This window comes from Podarcis muralis, chromosome 3 (assembly GCF_964188315.1).
Source record: "Podarcis muralis chromosome 3, rPodMur119.hap1.1, whole genome shotgun sequence".
In the NCBI taxonomy this organism is placed as follows: domain Eukaryota; kingdom Metazoa; phylum Chordata; class Lepidosauria; order Squamata; family Lacertidae; genus Podarcis; species Podarcis muralis.
Genome location: NC_135657.1, coordinates 12,204,825 through 12,221,319, shown reverse-complemented (window position 1 = coordinate 12,221,319; position 16,495 = coordinate 12,204,825). Strand labels below are relative to the sequence as shown.

Here is a 16,495-nt window from a genome sequence, read left to right as displayed (position 1 = left end):
TGATTTAGTAAGAAAAGAATGCCAGCTTTGGGCTTTAAAGTCTTTGGCTCAAGTCTCATCCCAGCCAGGAATCCCCTCTGTCACCGCAGAACAGCTGTTCTCTCAGCTTTCCCTCCAGCCATTAATGTGGAGAGAATGAGGCCTTCCTGCTTCACAAATCTGCTCTTTGAATCAGCAAGGTAACAGCTGATTCATGTTATTTTTACAAAACTGTAATTTCAAGTAACAAAACATGCCCTTAGTTGTTATACAGAAAGAAAGAAGCGTTAACATTCACTTGTTTCTGGTCCCCAGGCTGTTCTAACCCACAAAGCTTAAAGGGTTTCTGTTCGTTTGCAGGAAGGGATGCAGCTCATCGCTGAGAAACCCGAAACGGAGGGAATCGTGAAAGAGAAGCTGACGAGCCTGCACCATATGTGGGAAGTGCTTGAAAGCACCACCCAGACGAAAGCCCAGCGGCTTTTCGATGCCAACAAGGCTGAGCTGTTCACCCAGAGCTGCGCTGACTTGGATAAGTGGCTGAATGGCCTGGAAAGCCAGATTCAGTCAGACGACTACGGCAAGGACCTCACCAGCGTCAATATTCTGCTGAAGAAGCAACAGGTGAAGTGATCAGAGCAGCTTCTTTCAGCGAGGAGAGGTGGTTGGAGATAGAGAAAGATATGAATATATGCATTTCCTTGTTTCTAAAATTAAAATTACACAACTGCCTTTCCAAACACCGAGCACCCAAGGTGGCTGAAATCCCTCACTCTTGAAGCATTTATTATTATTATTATTATTATTATTATTATTATTATTATTATTATTATTAATAATAATAATAATAATAATTAATAATAATACCTTGTACCTACGGGACCGCCTCTCCTGGTATGTCCCATGGAGGAACTTACGGTCTTCAAACAAAAACATCCTGAAGGTCCCAGGCCACAGAGAGGTTAGGCTGGCCTCAACTAGAGCCAGTGGCTCCGATCTGGTGGAACGCTCTGTCGCAAGAGACTAGGGCCCTGTGGGACTTGACATCTTTCCGCAGGGCCTGCAAGACAGAGCTGTTCCACCAGGCCTTTGGCCAGGGCACAGCCTGACCCCCTCCTTTGGCAATCCTCACAGAACTCTAGCCCAATGGTTGCCATTAATTTAATTTAAACTGATTTTATAATGAAATGATTTTAGAATGTTGTATTATTTTACTGTTGTTAGCCGCTCTGAGCCCGGCTTCGGCTGGGGAGGGCAGGATATAAATAAAATGTTGTTATTATTATTATTACAACTACAGTGGTGCCCTGCAAGACGAATGCCTCGCAAGACGAAAAACTCGCTAGACGAAAGGGTTTTCCGTTTTTTGAGTCGTTCCGCAAGACAAATTTCCCTATGGGCTTGCTTCGCAAGACGAAACGTCTTGCGAGTTCTTGCAAGTTTGTTTCCTTTTTCTTAAATCCGCTAAGCCGCTAATAGCTGCTAAGCCGCTAATAGCCGTGCTTCGCAAGACGAAAAAACCGCAAGACGAAGAGACTCGCGGAACGGATTAATTTCGTCTTGCGAGGCACCACTGTACTACTCATTTACTTGCCCTTCATCCTAAGGTCTCAGTGCAGGTTGCAACATTAAAATATAAAATTGAAACACAAAATACATAACATAAAAACAACAGCTATCTGAAAAAAGTGTGCATGCACATGAAAGCTTATACCCAGAACAAACTTAGTTGGTCTCTAAGGTGCTACTGGACAATTTTTTAATTTTTTAATTTATTATAACAACAACAACAACAACACACTCTCCTCGTAGTACAACCTTCTCCCACCAGGTGCCCTCTTTATGATTTGGGCTACACTCCTTCACAGCCCTACAAGTTGATTGGGGCTGGTGGAGTCGAACAACCTCCATAGAGCACCAGGTTAGGGAAGGCTGCTGCAGCAGCAGCATCACACTGGAAAAGAATAGCTAGTGAACATGTATATGTCTCTCCCTGCCATTTTAGATGCTTGAGAACCAAATGGACGTCCGTAAGAAAGAGATCGAGGAGCTACAGAGCCAGGCCCAGGCCCTGAGCCAGGAGGGCAAGAGTGCCGACGAAGTTGACAGCAAACGCTTCATCGTGGAGAAGAAGTTTGTGGAGCTGCTGGAACCCTTGACCGAGAGGAAGGCCCATCTCCTGGCCTCCAAGGAGATCCACCAGTTCAACCGGGATGTGGAGGATGAAATTGTGAGTTTCAAAGTTCTTCCAAGGTCCACTTGCTGAGAAAGCCGATAGAGAGAAGTTTCTCCCATAGTAGTGGAACCTGATTTCATCCAATGAAATTGAGTGGCGGGAGATTCAGGGCAGACAGAAGCAAGTTCTTCTTTATGTAGCACATAATTTGCACCCACCAAGTTAAAAGGAGATGAGAGTCACAGAGGATAAGATCACCAGTGGCTACTAGCTACAATGGTTGGGTCTGCCTGTTACCCTTCATTTCCCGTGGATATACCATTGAGTTACTTTGCCATCTTATTTCCCTCCCTCTAGTTGTGGGTTGGAGAGAGGATGCCCATTGCCACATCGACAGATCATGGTCACAACCTCCAGACTGTGCAGTTGCTCATTAAGAAGAATCAGGTAAGTGGCTAAACCTGCCTGGATCCAAAGTAGTACAGTGATTCCCAAATGGGCAGACGATCAAGGGAGGCCTTTAGGCGTGCTTTCTCTCATAATACTAGGGATCACCCAACAAAGTAGAGCAGGTGGACAGACGAAAAGAAGTACTTGTATCACTTTGACCCACAAACACGCAAGTAGAGCCCAGAAAGCACATTTGCCATTTTTGAAATCTCCCTACCCCTGCCCCCCGGGCACCTGGCCACCTCCTAGTCTTTACTGTACACTTTGCATTGTGGTCAGATTTGGCAAAAGTGTTGTGCCCGTTTTACAGATTGTGAGACCGGTGGTACAGAGATATCGCCCAGATCTCACCTAAGACATCAGTGGCAATGCCAGAGGTTGAATCCTCTCTTCCCAACGTGTCTCCATGGTGGATGGGTGGTGGTGGTGGTGGTTGTGATCAAGTGTATTACCCACCCCTCACCAAGAGGTCCCAGGGCTGGTGACAACAATTTAAAATTCAGAATTAAAAACAGTTAAAACAAATTACAGTCACAGGAGCAGGGTGGGTCCTAAAAACATACATTTCAGGTGTCAAAAGGCCAGGGTAAAGAGATCCAATTAAAACAACCTGCTCTATAGGTTATGTTTGTCATTGGGTTCTCCTGCATGCGGACTCTACTGCCATGGACAGCGGGTGTTGAAACTCAAGGGATGGCACCTTGGCACCATTTATGTGGAAAGACCGTGTGCAAATATAAATAACAAGTCTGTGGTCCCAACACACTCTTGTGCTGTATTAAATCAGAGTTTCCCAACCTGGGGTCGCCATCTTGTTTTTTGAACTACAACTCCCATCATCCTTAGCCAGCAGGCCCAGTGGTCAGGGATGATGGGAACTGTAGTCCAAAAACAGCTGGGGACCCAAGCTTGGAAAACCCTGTATTAAAGGATAACACTGTAAGATGCGAAAGTCACCCTGGAGATACCGGTCTCTGTGGCGAGTGTAACATAGAGGCCCAAAGGCCTTCGAGTTGTCCTCTAGTTGCCTTCCCCCTAGTAGTAATGAGTCCCTTTAGCCCGCTGAAATTTATGTCCCTGGGCCAAAATGACTGATGGAAGCTCAGGTACCACCAGAACATTTTGTGCTCTCGCTCTCTCTCAAATTCTCTCACACAGCATTCTGGGAGTCTGCCCTCCTGGTTGACTTCCCGTTGTCTTTCTTTCCAAAGTGTTTGTTCGATGAGCTATTTCCAACCCGAGTGTTGAATTTCCCACATTAGACACTTCAGAAGGAAATCCAGGGGCACCAGCCTCGCATCGACGACATTTTCGAGAGGAGCCAAAACATCATTACAGACAGCAGCCTTAATGCCGAAGCAATCCAGCAGCGGCTGGCAGACTTGCAGCAGCTGTGGAGCCTCCTGATAGAGGAGACGGAGAAACGCCACAAGCGCCTTGAGGAGTCCCACAAAGCCCAGCAATACTACTTTGACGCCGCGGAGGCCGAAGCCTGGATGAGCGAACAGGAACTCTACATGATGTCAGAAGAGAAGGCCAAGGTAAGTCAGCATCCATGTAGACACGGCCTACGGGCACCAGGGGACATCCGCACTATCGGTTTATGCCAGTTTGGAAACCAGGCTAATTGACATGGCTTCGAAGGACTCTGGGAACTGCCATTTTTTTGAGGGGTGCTGCAATTTTGTTGCCAAATATCCCATATACCCTTCATAGAGCTATGGGCTCCAATGGTCCTTAGGACTGGTTCAACGTAGGCATGTACTGTCAATCTGATTTCCGTACACTTGATTAGAAGCACACATTCCAACCATGTTCTCTCATACAATAATGATAATAATTTATTATTTATAGTCTGCCCATCTGGCTGGGTTTGCCCAGACACTCTGGGCAGCTTCCAACATAATACTAAAAACATGATCAAACATTAAAAACTTCCCTAAATAGGGCTGCCTTCAGATGCCTTCTAAAAGTCAGATAGTTGTTTATTTCCTTGACATCTGATGGGAGGGCGTTCCACAGGGCGGGCGCCACCACCAAGAAGGCCCTGTGCCTGGTTCCCTGTAACCTCACTTCTCACAGGGAGGGAACCGCCAGAAGGCCCTCGGAACTGGACCTCAGCTTCCGAACTGAGTGATGGGGGTGGAGACGCTCCTTTAGCTATACTTGCATGTTTGATTGGGTTATCTGACACCACAAACACAACATACCATTTCAAACACAGTAGCTTGGGGTAGAGTTGGTTCAGTTACCTCAGTCATCAAGTGTACAGCAACCTAGTGCAGGAAAACTCAACGGATATGCAGGCAACTCCCCACTTAAGGCGCATTTGACTCACTCACGACCAAGCCTTTGTGTGGCACTAGGAAATAAATAAATAAATTGGATTTAAACGGCGAAAAGGGGCGAAAATGGCAAAAGCGGCTCGAATACGATTTCAAAAACTGCAAAAGCGGTGCAAAAAGAGAAGGGAAAATGGCTACCGAGTGCTGCTGGGTTTTTCAAAGGCTTCTAGAGGTTTAGAGGGTGTTTACAGGCTTTTTAGATGGTGTTCCCTACTATAGGTGATTTTACTTACATGTGCGGTCTCTGGGAAGTTGTGGACTCTCCTCCCTTGGAGGTTAGTAAGCAGAGGTTAGACGGGCATCTGTCATGGATGATTTAGCTAAGTTTCCTGCATTGAATTAGGTTGGACTAGATGACCCTTTGAGTCCCTTCCAACTCTACATTTCTATTATTCTACCGCCCAACACAAGTTGGGGTCCCATATCTTTTTATGAAATCCTCCTCAGAGAGTTGCAGAGGTAGACCGAGATAAATGAGTAACAGTTATTGCCCAACAGAAATCACTTCCAGGTTCTATAAATCATTTGGCTGATGGAGAGGTTTAATGCGTTGGCGCAGTTCTAAGCATCATTTAGCCCAGAATCCATCTTCCAGTAGTCAGTGCCTGTTTCTATTTTTGCTGCTTTGATTGAAAGGTTCAATTTTTTTACATTTCTATTTCTCTCTGTGTGTGTCCCCCCCCCCCCCTTTCTGTGGAAAGTCTGACTTCATTTATGTTTAATGACACAGAAATATGCAGCAAGAACTGCTCCTCAGACACACTCAGAACATGTCAAGGGTCTGTGAGTTTACAAAATACAGCCACAGCAAAACAGTGCAACTGCACAGGGTAGCTGGAGTGAGCCAGCAGATACCTGTAATTTCTTCCCCCAAACTCTTATGCTTCTCAGTGCGCACTTGCTGAAGTCGGTTTTAGAACATGATTGAACCACTTAAGAGAAATCAAGCCCCATCTTCTTCCTTCGCTGCCCCATCTCTTATATGCTTTATATGTTGTGGATTCTCAAGTTTTTGTTAGGAGCAAACAAAAGCAAGAAGGCCCTTTTTTCTAGCCCTAATTTGTGAACACTTTTTTCAAACAAACAAACAAACAAAATATCCCAGGTTTGTTTATACAGTCGTACCTTGGATACCAAACACTTTGGTACTTGGACTTTTGGCTCCCGAACGCCACAAACCCGGAAGTGATTGTTCCAGTTTGCGAACGTTCTTTGGAACCTGAACATCCGACTGGGCTTCCGCGGCTTCCGATTGGCTGCAGCAGCTTCCTGCAGCCAATCAGAAGCCGCGCTTTGGTTTCCAAACGTTTTGGAAGTTGAACGGACTTGAATGGATTCCATTCGACTTCTAAGGTACGACTGTATTTGGACTCCTCTACTTGGTCCACATTGACTTGCCTTGGTTATAGGTCATATTATAATTGCGACCTAACCTGGCACTATCAGCTAATTCACAACCTATCTTTCCTTTTTTAGAATAATTTTTATTAAATTTTCCATCTTACAATTTCAAATAAACATTTTACAAACTTTAAAATATCCAATGACTTCCCTTCTCCTCTCTCCATGGTTCATTTTACACATCCTACATCCCTGCATATTTTACTAGAACCATTCAAATCAATTTTCCACTTTTACATCCATCAAAAAATATTTACTCTGTTGAATTTATCTTAATGCTGCCAGCATTTTCAACTGTATACAATTATTTCCCACATATTCAATAAATGTTTTCCAATCTTCTTTAAACGTATGTTCTTCTTGCTCTCTTATTCTATATGTTGAATCTGCAAGTTGCTCATATTCATAAGTTGTCGATCCTCTTTAGTTGGGACCTCACACACTTTCCATTTTGGGGCTAACAAAAACATGGGCCACGGTAGTTGCATACATAAATAACCTTTTCTGACACCTGGGAATTTCAGTCTGAGTTATCCCCAACAAAAAGGACTGTGGCTTTTTGGGGGAAAGTAGTTTCCAACATTTCCCCCTAATTCATATAAATCATTTCCCAATACCTTTTTACATGTCCACCACATGTGGAGGAACATTCCAACACTTATCTGATTCTGTTTTATAAATCTTAGCCAGCCAGTTCACAACCTGTCTTTTGGCCTGGATCCATTTCCTTGTGTTTGCCTTTTTTCCAGTGGCTTGTATCTTTTCTGGAGCTTTCAGCCTTTTCATTTGGATAGATGCCCCTCTTTTTCAAACTTCCTAAAGTCAGGAAAGGGGGCTTCTAGCCTGATTTGAAACCCCTGCGTTGAAAAGATCAGGATGCTGAGGATGTTAAATAGAGCCTTTGGCCTGGTACAGCAGAACTCTTCTCATGTTCTTACCTCCTTAAGTAATTTATGGCAGTCAGTAGGTGGCCCAGCCTTTTGGCACATATGCCACCTGTCAATCCCAGAGTGCCGCTCAAACAGGAGTGGCTTGCCCAGTGAAGTTGCGCTGCATTGCAATAGCCTCCTGGTGGCAGCATCGCTCCTGTTTACCAGAAGGTGGGAGGAGCTTGGCAGAGGCATGGTCAGGACTGCAAAGAGATACCAGTTAAGAGTGCCAGATTGGCTCTGCTGGTGCATCTGTGCCACCCTGACCTCGCCACTGCCTCTCCCAGTAAGTGGCACTAATGCCTGGAGGCTCTTCTTGCATCTTCACTCTGCCCCCCTCCAATCTGGGATGTGGAACTGCAATGTCGCATGAGTGAGATGAATAAACACCTTTCAATAAAAGAGAATGGGAGCCATTTATCTGTCAAAATTACAAATATACCTCTTGTTACGTTTGCTTCATGATACGTTTTTTCAGGTTGCATCCTGCAGCGACCTGGAAGTACTGGAAAGGGTTACCTCCGGGTTTCACCACTCGCACATGCGCAGAAGTGGCGAATTGCGACCCGCGCATGCACGGGTTGCGTTCCTTTCAGGTTGCAAACGGGGCTCCGGAACGGATCCCGTTCGCAACCAGAGGTACCACTGTACCTAAATACAGACTGTCATTTACCCTTGCTAGATTCAATGTGCTGCCATCTGCCTTATTGCGGGGCAGATTTAAGGGTAAACCATATGCAGAACGAGTCTGCCTCTGCGGCTTGATGGAGGTAGAAACTTGTCTCTCATGTCTTGTTACGCTGTCGTTTCTACGGGGATATACGTTCGGTACTTATCACCCCTGCTATACAAAAATCTCCAAATGGGTCCGAACTTCAATGTCTAAAATCCCTGGTAGAGGACAAGGATCCAGAGATCACGTGAAGGATGGCCAAATTCTGTGCGACTGCCATAAAACCTAGGGAACAAGCTGTGCTACCATACTGACTAAGGCCTTAAATGACAATTTTAGGTTATATTTTAGTGATTAAGATTTAACTTACATATTTTTAACTGCTGCTATATCTGTATTGTCCCTGTTATACCCAATTGCAAATTCAAATGTATCCCTATCGTGTTCCATGACTTCCCTGATATTGTATGTGAGCTGGAACTGGTCTGTGACCAAAATAATAAATTTATATTATATTATTATACTCTGCCCCCCCCCCCCGAGCTGCTCCTGGACCCTAGTGCACTTCAGCCCTCTTTCCGCCCCGTCTTATCTTGGTGTGGGTCTGCCTTTGGATATTACTGAGTTGGGAGCAGACAGCAGCACGACGGAGGGGCAGCCCTGCGTCTGTGCATGTTAGTGGACGCCTCCTGCAACTTTGTCTCATTAAAATTATCGGTGCCTTAAAATTACCAATAAAAGACAGAAGTTTTTAAAAAGTTGACCCCCCAAAAAATCCCAAGTATAAGTAAAAATAGTTTAAAATATACATTATAATATGCATTGTGGGTGGAATGTGGTTTCAGGCTACAGTGGTGCCCTGCAAGACGAATGCCTCACAGGACGAAAAACCCGCTAGACGAAAGGGTTTTCCGTTTTTGAGTTGCTTCGCAAGACAAATTTCCCTATGGGCTTGCTTCGCAAGACGAAAGCGTCTTGCGAGTCTTGCGATTTTTTTCCGCTTTCCCCCCCTTTTTCTAAACCGCTAAGCCGCTAATAGCCTTTTAGCCGCTAAGCCTTTAATAGCCGCTAAACCGCTAATAGCGCTAATCCGCTAATAGGGTTGCTTCGCAAGATGAAAAAACCGCTAGACGAAGAGACTCGCGGAACGGATTATTTTCATCTTGCGAGGCACCACTGTATTAGAAACGACGTCTGTGCAAGCATTTCAGCTTGCCAGGCAGAACAATTTCCCCCTCCCCTCAGTCCCTGTTCTGGTGGTTCTCTGACACACACAACCGAACCGATTTGGGGGGTGCACGGGGAAGAAGGGGGAGAAGCCCCATTGTGCAAGCAGAAGCTTCTCCTGACAGGGTTTGTTAGGTGAAACCCTCCCTATTTATGTACACCAAGATGACTCCCTCCACCATGGTGTCATGCAAAGAAAATGACATTCTCTCTCGCCACTTTAGGATGAACAAAGTGCAGTTTCCATGTTGAAGAAGCACCAGATTTTGGAGCAGGCCGTAGAAGATTATGCTGAGACCGTGCACCAGCTATCCAAGACCAGCAGGACTTTGGTGGCAGACAATCATCCAGAGAGGTGACTCTTGCTGTTTTATATTTGTAGTTTGCCGTTTCCCCAAGGAATTTTTAAGAACTGCCATGCTGGATTTAAGTCCATCAAGCGTAGTTTCCTTTCTGCACTCCCCATCCTGGCTAACCAACAAACAAATGGTGAGCTTAGACTATGGTCCAGTAAACACATAACTAGGAACAATGGTGCCCCACTATGTAAATAATGCTGCTTTTGCACACCAGAGGAGAACTGAAAGCTTCTACTTTTAAACTAACCCCAGTTTCCCATGACATTTGTTTTCAGGAAACCATGGTTTGCTTATGCTATGGTTTCAGAACAAGTTTGGATCTAGAGCTAAGGTATGCTCTCAGTAACCATAGTTTAAACAAACCAGTTCCTCAAGTTTGGACATCATGGGGAACTGTGTTTAGTTTAAACCGTTAAGCTGATCAGTTATCCAGTAGTGCCAGGCTTCTGTCAGACTACCGGGAGAAATCATATTGAACCTGAGCAACACAGCTGCCAATAGGAACATACCACACAAATAAATATTTAACATTCCCTATCCTGTCTGCAAATAAATGATGCCCAAAGAGTGTTTTTATATTTTTAGATGCTTTTTATGTTTAATACCCCTTTTAGCCTCCAATGAATCCTTTCAGGTGGCTTACAAATTCCAATAATAAGAATAAAGAAATGCATATTTAGTTATTAAAAAGAGAAAAGGAACGAAGGTAGAATTCAGAGTATCGCTTGCACGCTGTCCACTGACCTGCAGGGAGGTTCCAAAGAAGGGTAAGATGGAGGCGTTTATATCAAATAGACAAAGGTAATCAGAAGTTTAACATGAACAGCTATATAAATCAGAGACGATTGTCCCCTGAAAAAGGAAACTGGAGGCAGGGAGCGCCAAATGGGGGAAAAAACCCAAATTCAGTCTGACAAAGGAAATGGTAAATAATTCATGAGTACATATATTTGACAGCTGATGCTGGAATTCAGCATAAACTGGGCAGAGAAAACTGGGAGGAAAAGAGTTCATGGAGAGGGTTAGTTTCTCCTCTGTCCTGTTCTGCACGGATCCAGAAACGATCTGCCAACTTGCATGTGCTCCTAAATTGTCGTTCACTGGACAGGAAATAAGCGATGCATCGATCAAAATTGCATTGCATTTCCTTTGGAAATTTAAACACACTCAGGCTGCGGAAGAAGCCTTTCCAGTGATGTGGATGATCTGTTTATCAATAGCATTCATTGCTGGCGGAAATCCTGGACATCTGAGCCTTTTCCTCTGGGTCATGGGAAAAAGTCGTAGAATCGGGCTGTCAGGTCTGGAAAGTATCTTAGGGCACATCTCCCAGGCTTGTCTTTTTAAAACAAACAAAACTGGAAACTGTCAGATTTTGTGAACTTTGTTCTGGCGTCCTAGCTCCACTACAATCGATGAGCTAGATCGGGGGCAATAGGCTGATGTTTCCCACAGGCCAGATTTCACCCCCGCAACAAATTTACTGAGCCGCCAGCTTCCCAAATATGACAGCATGCAGTACTGGCAGATTGCATCAATAACTGGAAAGGTGGAAGGCAGGGCAGGGGGACCTTTTGCAGAATGAGGGCCACATTATATCATAAGCAATATCTCAGGGGCCGCATGGGTAGGGCCAGAAGGAAAAATGGGCATAGCAATGGATTTTACTCGTAGGCTCGTGCAGTAGGCTATATTCCGGCCATGCAAAAGGCAGCGCTTTTTCCGCACAAACATTTCTCCATACAGGCAAGCAAGAAGCATTGTCTAAGATGAAGGACATATTCCAGCTAGGCAAAAGGAGTTAAGGCTGCTGCAGAGCAGGGCTAGGAAAGGGCTGTGGCTTGCAGTGTGGGGGGCATGGACTGGTAAGAGTCCCAAGGGCCAGATAGAGAGACAAGGGACCACATTTGGCCCCCAGGCCTGAAGATCCCCATCTCGGGTGCAAGAGCCAAGTCCAATAAGGTGTGATAATTATTATTTACAACTAATTCTGGATGTCTGTTTGGCTTTGGGGGAATCAACAGGATGTGAAATGTGTGAGCACATGCAGAAAAATACCTATTATAACCATGCCACTAAAAATCCAAATCATCCCAAACAATTTGACGAACAGAAAAAGCCTAACAATGCGGCTCATGCTCTTCTGTTACTGTTACAACGTAAAAATAATAATAAATCGAAATGTTTTTAGTAAACCCCACCCCCCAATCCACCTGTCTTTTAGTAAAACCACTAAAAAGCAGGAAGGGTTAGGACTCTAGGAATTAAGAAATACAGTTTGCATGCTTCTTTGAGAATATAGCTTAAATGTGCCTGCATGAGAAAACTCTGTTTTTTTAACTGGTAAGTAAACACACCACTAAAATAAGAAAAATTCAATTTGTAAGCAATTTCACCATATATCTGTGCTGACAACCCATGTAATCAGCACTTGCTTAGGATCATATACCTGAAATCAGTGAGCCAAATGAGTGATCCCATTTATATCTAAAGCAAATAAACAATAAATTTAGTCATTCAGCAGTTAGACAGACACAGATTGCATCTCCCTGGAGTCACCAGTGTGGCCCCTCCAAGGTACCTGCCAGTACCACCAATGGCACCTATGAAAGGTCGGCCCCTCAAATATCCCCTCAAAATATCCACAGGGCATGAGAGACTCTCCATTCTTCCTGCTCAGTTCCTATTTGCACTGGCTCAGCCTCTCCTTCCTTGTACATTTCACTCATTGCCCAAATTGTGCATTTACCCTCCCATCCATTCTGAGCAGATGAGAGGGGCAAAGAGCTTCTGTCTGTGTATGGCAGTGGCTGGGGTGCCATGCCTGTACCATTTTCTATTCTTTACAGTGCGGCAGCCATTTTGTATTATGCCACATCCTAGCAGTGGCCATTTTGTGTTGGGTTGCCCTACATCTGGAATTTCCCAGATGTAACCAGAATACTGCCGTCGGAAGTAGTATCTGAGCGGAAGGCGCTAAAATGTCGGGGAAAATCTGGACGTATGGAAACTCGTATTGGTGATTTCCCTCAAAAATAGCTCGAAAACTTCCTCTCTCTTTTTTGCGAATTTGCCAAAGTAGCTCAACAACTTTGGGCAGTAAAAGCTCAACAAGTTTTCTGTCCAGATTTTCACTGTTTGAACATGGCAACCCTAATTTTGTTCCTAGTGTCCACGGCACTTTTGTAGTAGAAAGAGGAACTGTGCCTCCAAATAAAATTGCATGTGAATTTATTTTTTTTAAGTGGATGGATTTGACTCTCTTCTCACCCATTCCCTTGTCTTCCCCTCAGTGAGCGCATTAGCATGCGGCAGTCCAAAGTAGACAAGCTGTACGCAGGCCTGAAAGACCTGGCTGAGGAGAGGAGAGGCAAGCTCGACGAGAGACACAGGCTGTTCCAGTTGAACCGCGAAGTGGATGACTTGGAGCAGTGGATTGCCGAAAGGGAAGTGGTGGCCGGATCCCACGAGCTGGGACAGGATTACGAACATGTGACAGTAAGATGATCAGATGCCTCTTCCCATTTTTTCAGCTTTCCACAATTTGCAGTTGTTTCGTTTTTTCCTGTATTTCGTTAGTAGGCAAGGCAGTCTACAGGTAACATCCATGGTTGGAAAGGCCAGTTGGCCACAGAACAAGAAATGGAAACCAAAACTTGTATTCCACACTGTTTTACACACACACACAGACACACACACACACACACACACACACACACACAAGAGCTGTTGTGGTTACAGTGTTGGACTTGGACTTGGAAGTTCAAGGTTCAAATCCCCATTTAGCCATGAAGGTCCACAACTGATCTTTGGCCACTCACTGACATTCAACCTAACCTACCACAGGAACACAACAAAACATCAGATATTGAAAGCTTTCCAATACAGGGCTGCCTTCAGGTGTCTATGAAAAGTCATATCATTGTTTAGCTCTGTGACATCTGATGGGAGGGCATTCCACCAGGCAGGTGCATCTACCAAGAAAGCCTTTTGCCAGGCTCCCTGTAACTTAACTTCTCACAGTGAAGGAACTGCCAGGTGGCCCTCAGAGCTGGACCTCAGTGTCTGGGCTGGACAATGGGGGTGGAGATGCTCATTCAGGTAAACAGGTGTACATCATGCACATAGACGCATGCACATACATATGTATAGATACACGGCCTAGGACCCTCGTACCTACAGGACCCCACGGTGGACCTTAAGGTCCATAAATAGCAACACCCTAGAGGTCCCGGGCCCTAAGGAAGTCAGATTAGCCTCAACCAGAGCCAGGGCCTTTTCAACACTGGCTCCGGCCTGGTGGAACGCTCTGTCTCATGAGACCAGGGCCCTGCAGGATCTGATTTCTTTTTGCAGGGCCTGTAAGACAGAGTTGTTCCGCCTGGCCTTTGGCTTGGAATCAATTTGATTCCCTCCCCCTCTTTCTTTCTTTTTTCCTTTCTCCTTCTGTGTTGGAACTCCTATTTGGGGACTTCCCTGGCTTTTTTCTGGCCCATGTAGGACCAGTCTGGATAGTTAGCCTTGGTGAAGACTTGACGTTTTTATCCCCAAAATATTTTTTGATTGAGTTTCCACTGAAATGAGGCTGCATTTTAATGTTTTAATGTTGTATTTTAATCTTGTTTTTTAAGCTGTATTTCAATCAATTGTTTTTATATTTGGTGTTAGCCACCCTGAGCCTGGTCTTGGCTGGGGAGGACAGGGTATAAATAAAATTTATTATGATTATTATTATTATTATTACTAACAAGCATATATTCCACATATGTGACTCCTCTTCAGCTTCTGGTACAGTCTCATGTTGCTGATGTCAGTCTCTTTTCGAACATCACTGATGCTGTAATGTATTGTTACCCAAGCAAGCTGGAAAGTGGCCTTCCACTTGATTTGGAGCCCGTTTCCTTAACGGCCTCTCTCTTTCCAGATGTTGCAAGAGCGATTCCGCGAATTTGCCCGGGACACCGGCAACATTGGGCAGGAGCGCGTGGACACCGTCAACCACATGGCCGATGAGCTCATCAACTCCGGACATTCTGATGCCGCCACCATCGCCGAGTGGAAGGACGGTCTCAACGAGGCCTGGGCTGACCTCCTGGAACTCATCGACACAAGAACGCAGATCCTCGCCGCCTCTTATGAACTGCACAAATTTTACCACGATGCCAAGGAGATCTTTGGGCGGATACAGGACAAACACAAGAAGCTGCCTGAGGAGCTTGGGAGGGACCAGAACACGGTGGAAACCTTGCAGAGGATGCATACAACGTTCGAACACGACATTCAGGCCTTAGGGACACAGGTGTGCATGCTGAGACAGTATTTTTTAGCACAGCGCCCTTAATGCAGGGATCTACGTGGTTTCAGGTGGTCAAGAAAGAAGATTGTGCATTGATATGGGCTGCCAGCAGCAATCCTTTGTTTTCTGGTCTTCTAGGGTGATCCCCCATGGCTGCCCACCAACCTCAATCTACTTTTAGCAACTTCTACCTACCTGCCAAGGGATGCGGGTGGCGCTGTGGGTTAAACCACAGAGCCTAGGACTTGCCGATCAGAAGGTCGGCAGTTTGAATCCCTGCGGCGGGGTGAGCTCCCGTTGCTCGGTCCCTGCTCCTGCCCACCTAGCAGTTCGAAAGCATGTCAAAGTGCAAGTAGATAAATAGATACCACTCTGGCGGGAAGGTAAACAGCGTTTCTGTGCGCTGCTCTGGTTCGCCAGAAGCGGCTTATTCATGCTGGCCACATGACCCGGAAGCTGTACGCCGGCTCCCTCGGCCAATAAAGCGAGATGAGTGCCGCAACCCCACAGCTGGACCTAATGGTCAGGGGTCCCTTTACCTTTACTTTACCTACCTGCCTTCTTACAATTAGCTAAGGGGGTAGCACATTGCAAGCTTCCTCCTTCATAGACTCAATGCTTCCCTTGTGGAACTCGGCTGTTCCTTCTGTTAGGCAGAATGAGACAGTGCCTCAGGTGGCAAATGCTGGGGGTTGGGTGGTAAAGTGTCGGAGGGCACAGCTGTGTTTGTGTGCCACACAGCCTTCCCTGTGCCACCTAAGCTGGTCTGTTGCCCTCTGTTCCCATGTTCAAGTAAGATTCATCGGTCAATCTGATTGGGTTCCGTACGTGGAATCAGGCGAGTGCCATCTTGTCCTTTGCCTCAGGCAGTAAAATGACTTGGGCTGGTCTTGGTTGCCCATATGTCTTAAAGCTTATTGTTATGTCTGCCGGCGTGGTTGCTCAAGGGCGGACAGGCAAGACCCCCACTGGTCTTTTCAAAGGCTTTATTATCGGTGCAAAAGCATTCACAGTGCAGGAGGTCTCAATTCCATGTCTTACTCAGTCACTAGCAGGATCTGGGAGTGGGCGGTCCTTAAACTTTCCCCAGCAGAGTAGTCTTTTGACCCCCATCCTACGCCTCCCTTCTCTGCACATAAACCGACGGCGCAGAGAGGGCGTGGGCAGAGGGGGACCTGCCTCCCCCCCGCTTTATCCATGCTCGGTGCTCTGGATCTCCCTTGCATCCTCCGAGCCCTGCACCCCTTCCCCACTGGAGGTGTGGCTTTCCTCCTCTGCAGAGGAAGTGCTGCTTCGCACAATCTTTGGAGGCTCCCTGTAACCCAACTGCCCTTCCACCTCTTGCCTCTGAGCTGATGGCAGTTCCCTGACACTTATCTTCACAGTCATAAGGGATAGGAACTTGGCGGTTGGTTCTTGTTTTGAAATAAGAAGCCAAGGTGGTCATATCTCCCAGCATGCCCCACGGAGAGCCTCAAGCCTCAAGATCCATAAATAGCAACACCCTAGTGGTCCCGGGCCCCAAGGAAGTTAGATTGGCTTCAACCAGAGCCAGGGCCTTTTCAACTCTGGCTCCGGCCTGGTGGAACGCTCTGCCTCATGAGACCAGGGCCCTGCGGGATCTGATTTCTTTTCGCAGGGCCTGTAAGACAGAGTTGTT

The 16,495-nt window shown here is 46.0% G+C and overlaps 1 protein-coding gene across 3 annotated transcripts in view; it reads left to right on the top strand.

Annotated features, from left to right (window-relative positions):
• Positions 1–16,495, top strand: part of SPTBN1 (spectrin beta, non-erythrocytic 1) — a 244,532-nt gene that overhangs the window by 204,301 nt on the left and 23,736 nt on the right. For all 3 annotated transcript variants that reach the window (XM_077925439.1, XM_077925438.1, XM_028725090.2), the window contains 7 exons: positions 340–603; positions 1,985–2,209; positions 2,513–2,602; positions 3,868–4,146; positions 9,405–9,535; positions 12,833–13,037; positions 14,464–14,838. In XM_077925439.1, coding sequence (XP_077781565.1) covers positions 340–603; positions 1,985–2,209; positions 2,513–2,602; positions 3,868–4,146; positions 9,405–9,535; positions 12,833–13,037; positions 14,464–14,838 — 1,569 coding nt within the window. The remainder of the gene's footprint in view (positions 1–339; positions 604–1,984; positions 2,210–2,512; positions 2,603–3,867; positions 4,147–9,404; positions 9,536–12,832; positions 13,038–14,463; positions 14,839–16,495) is intronic.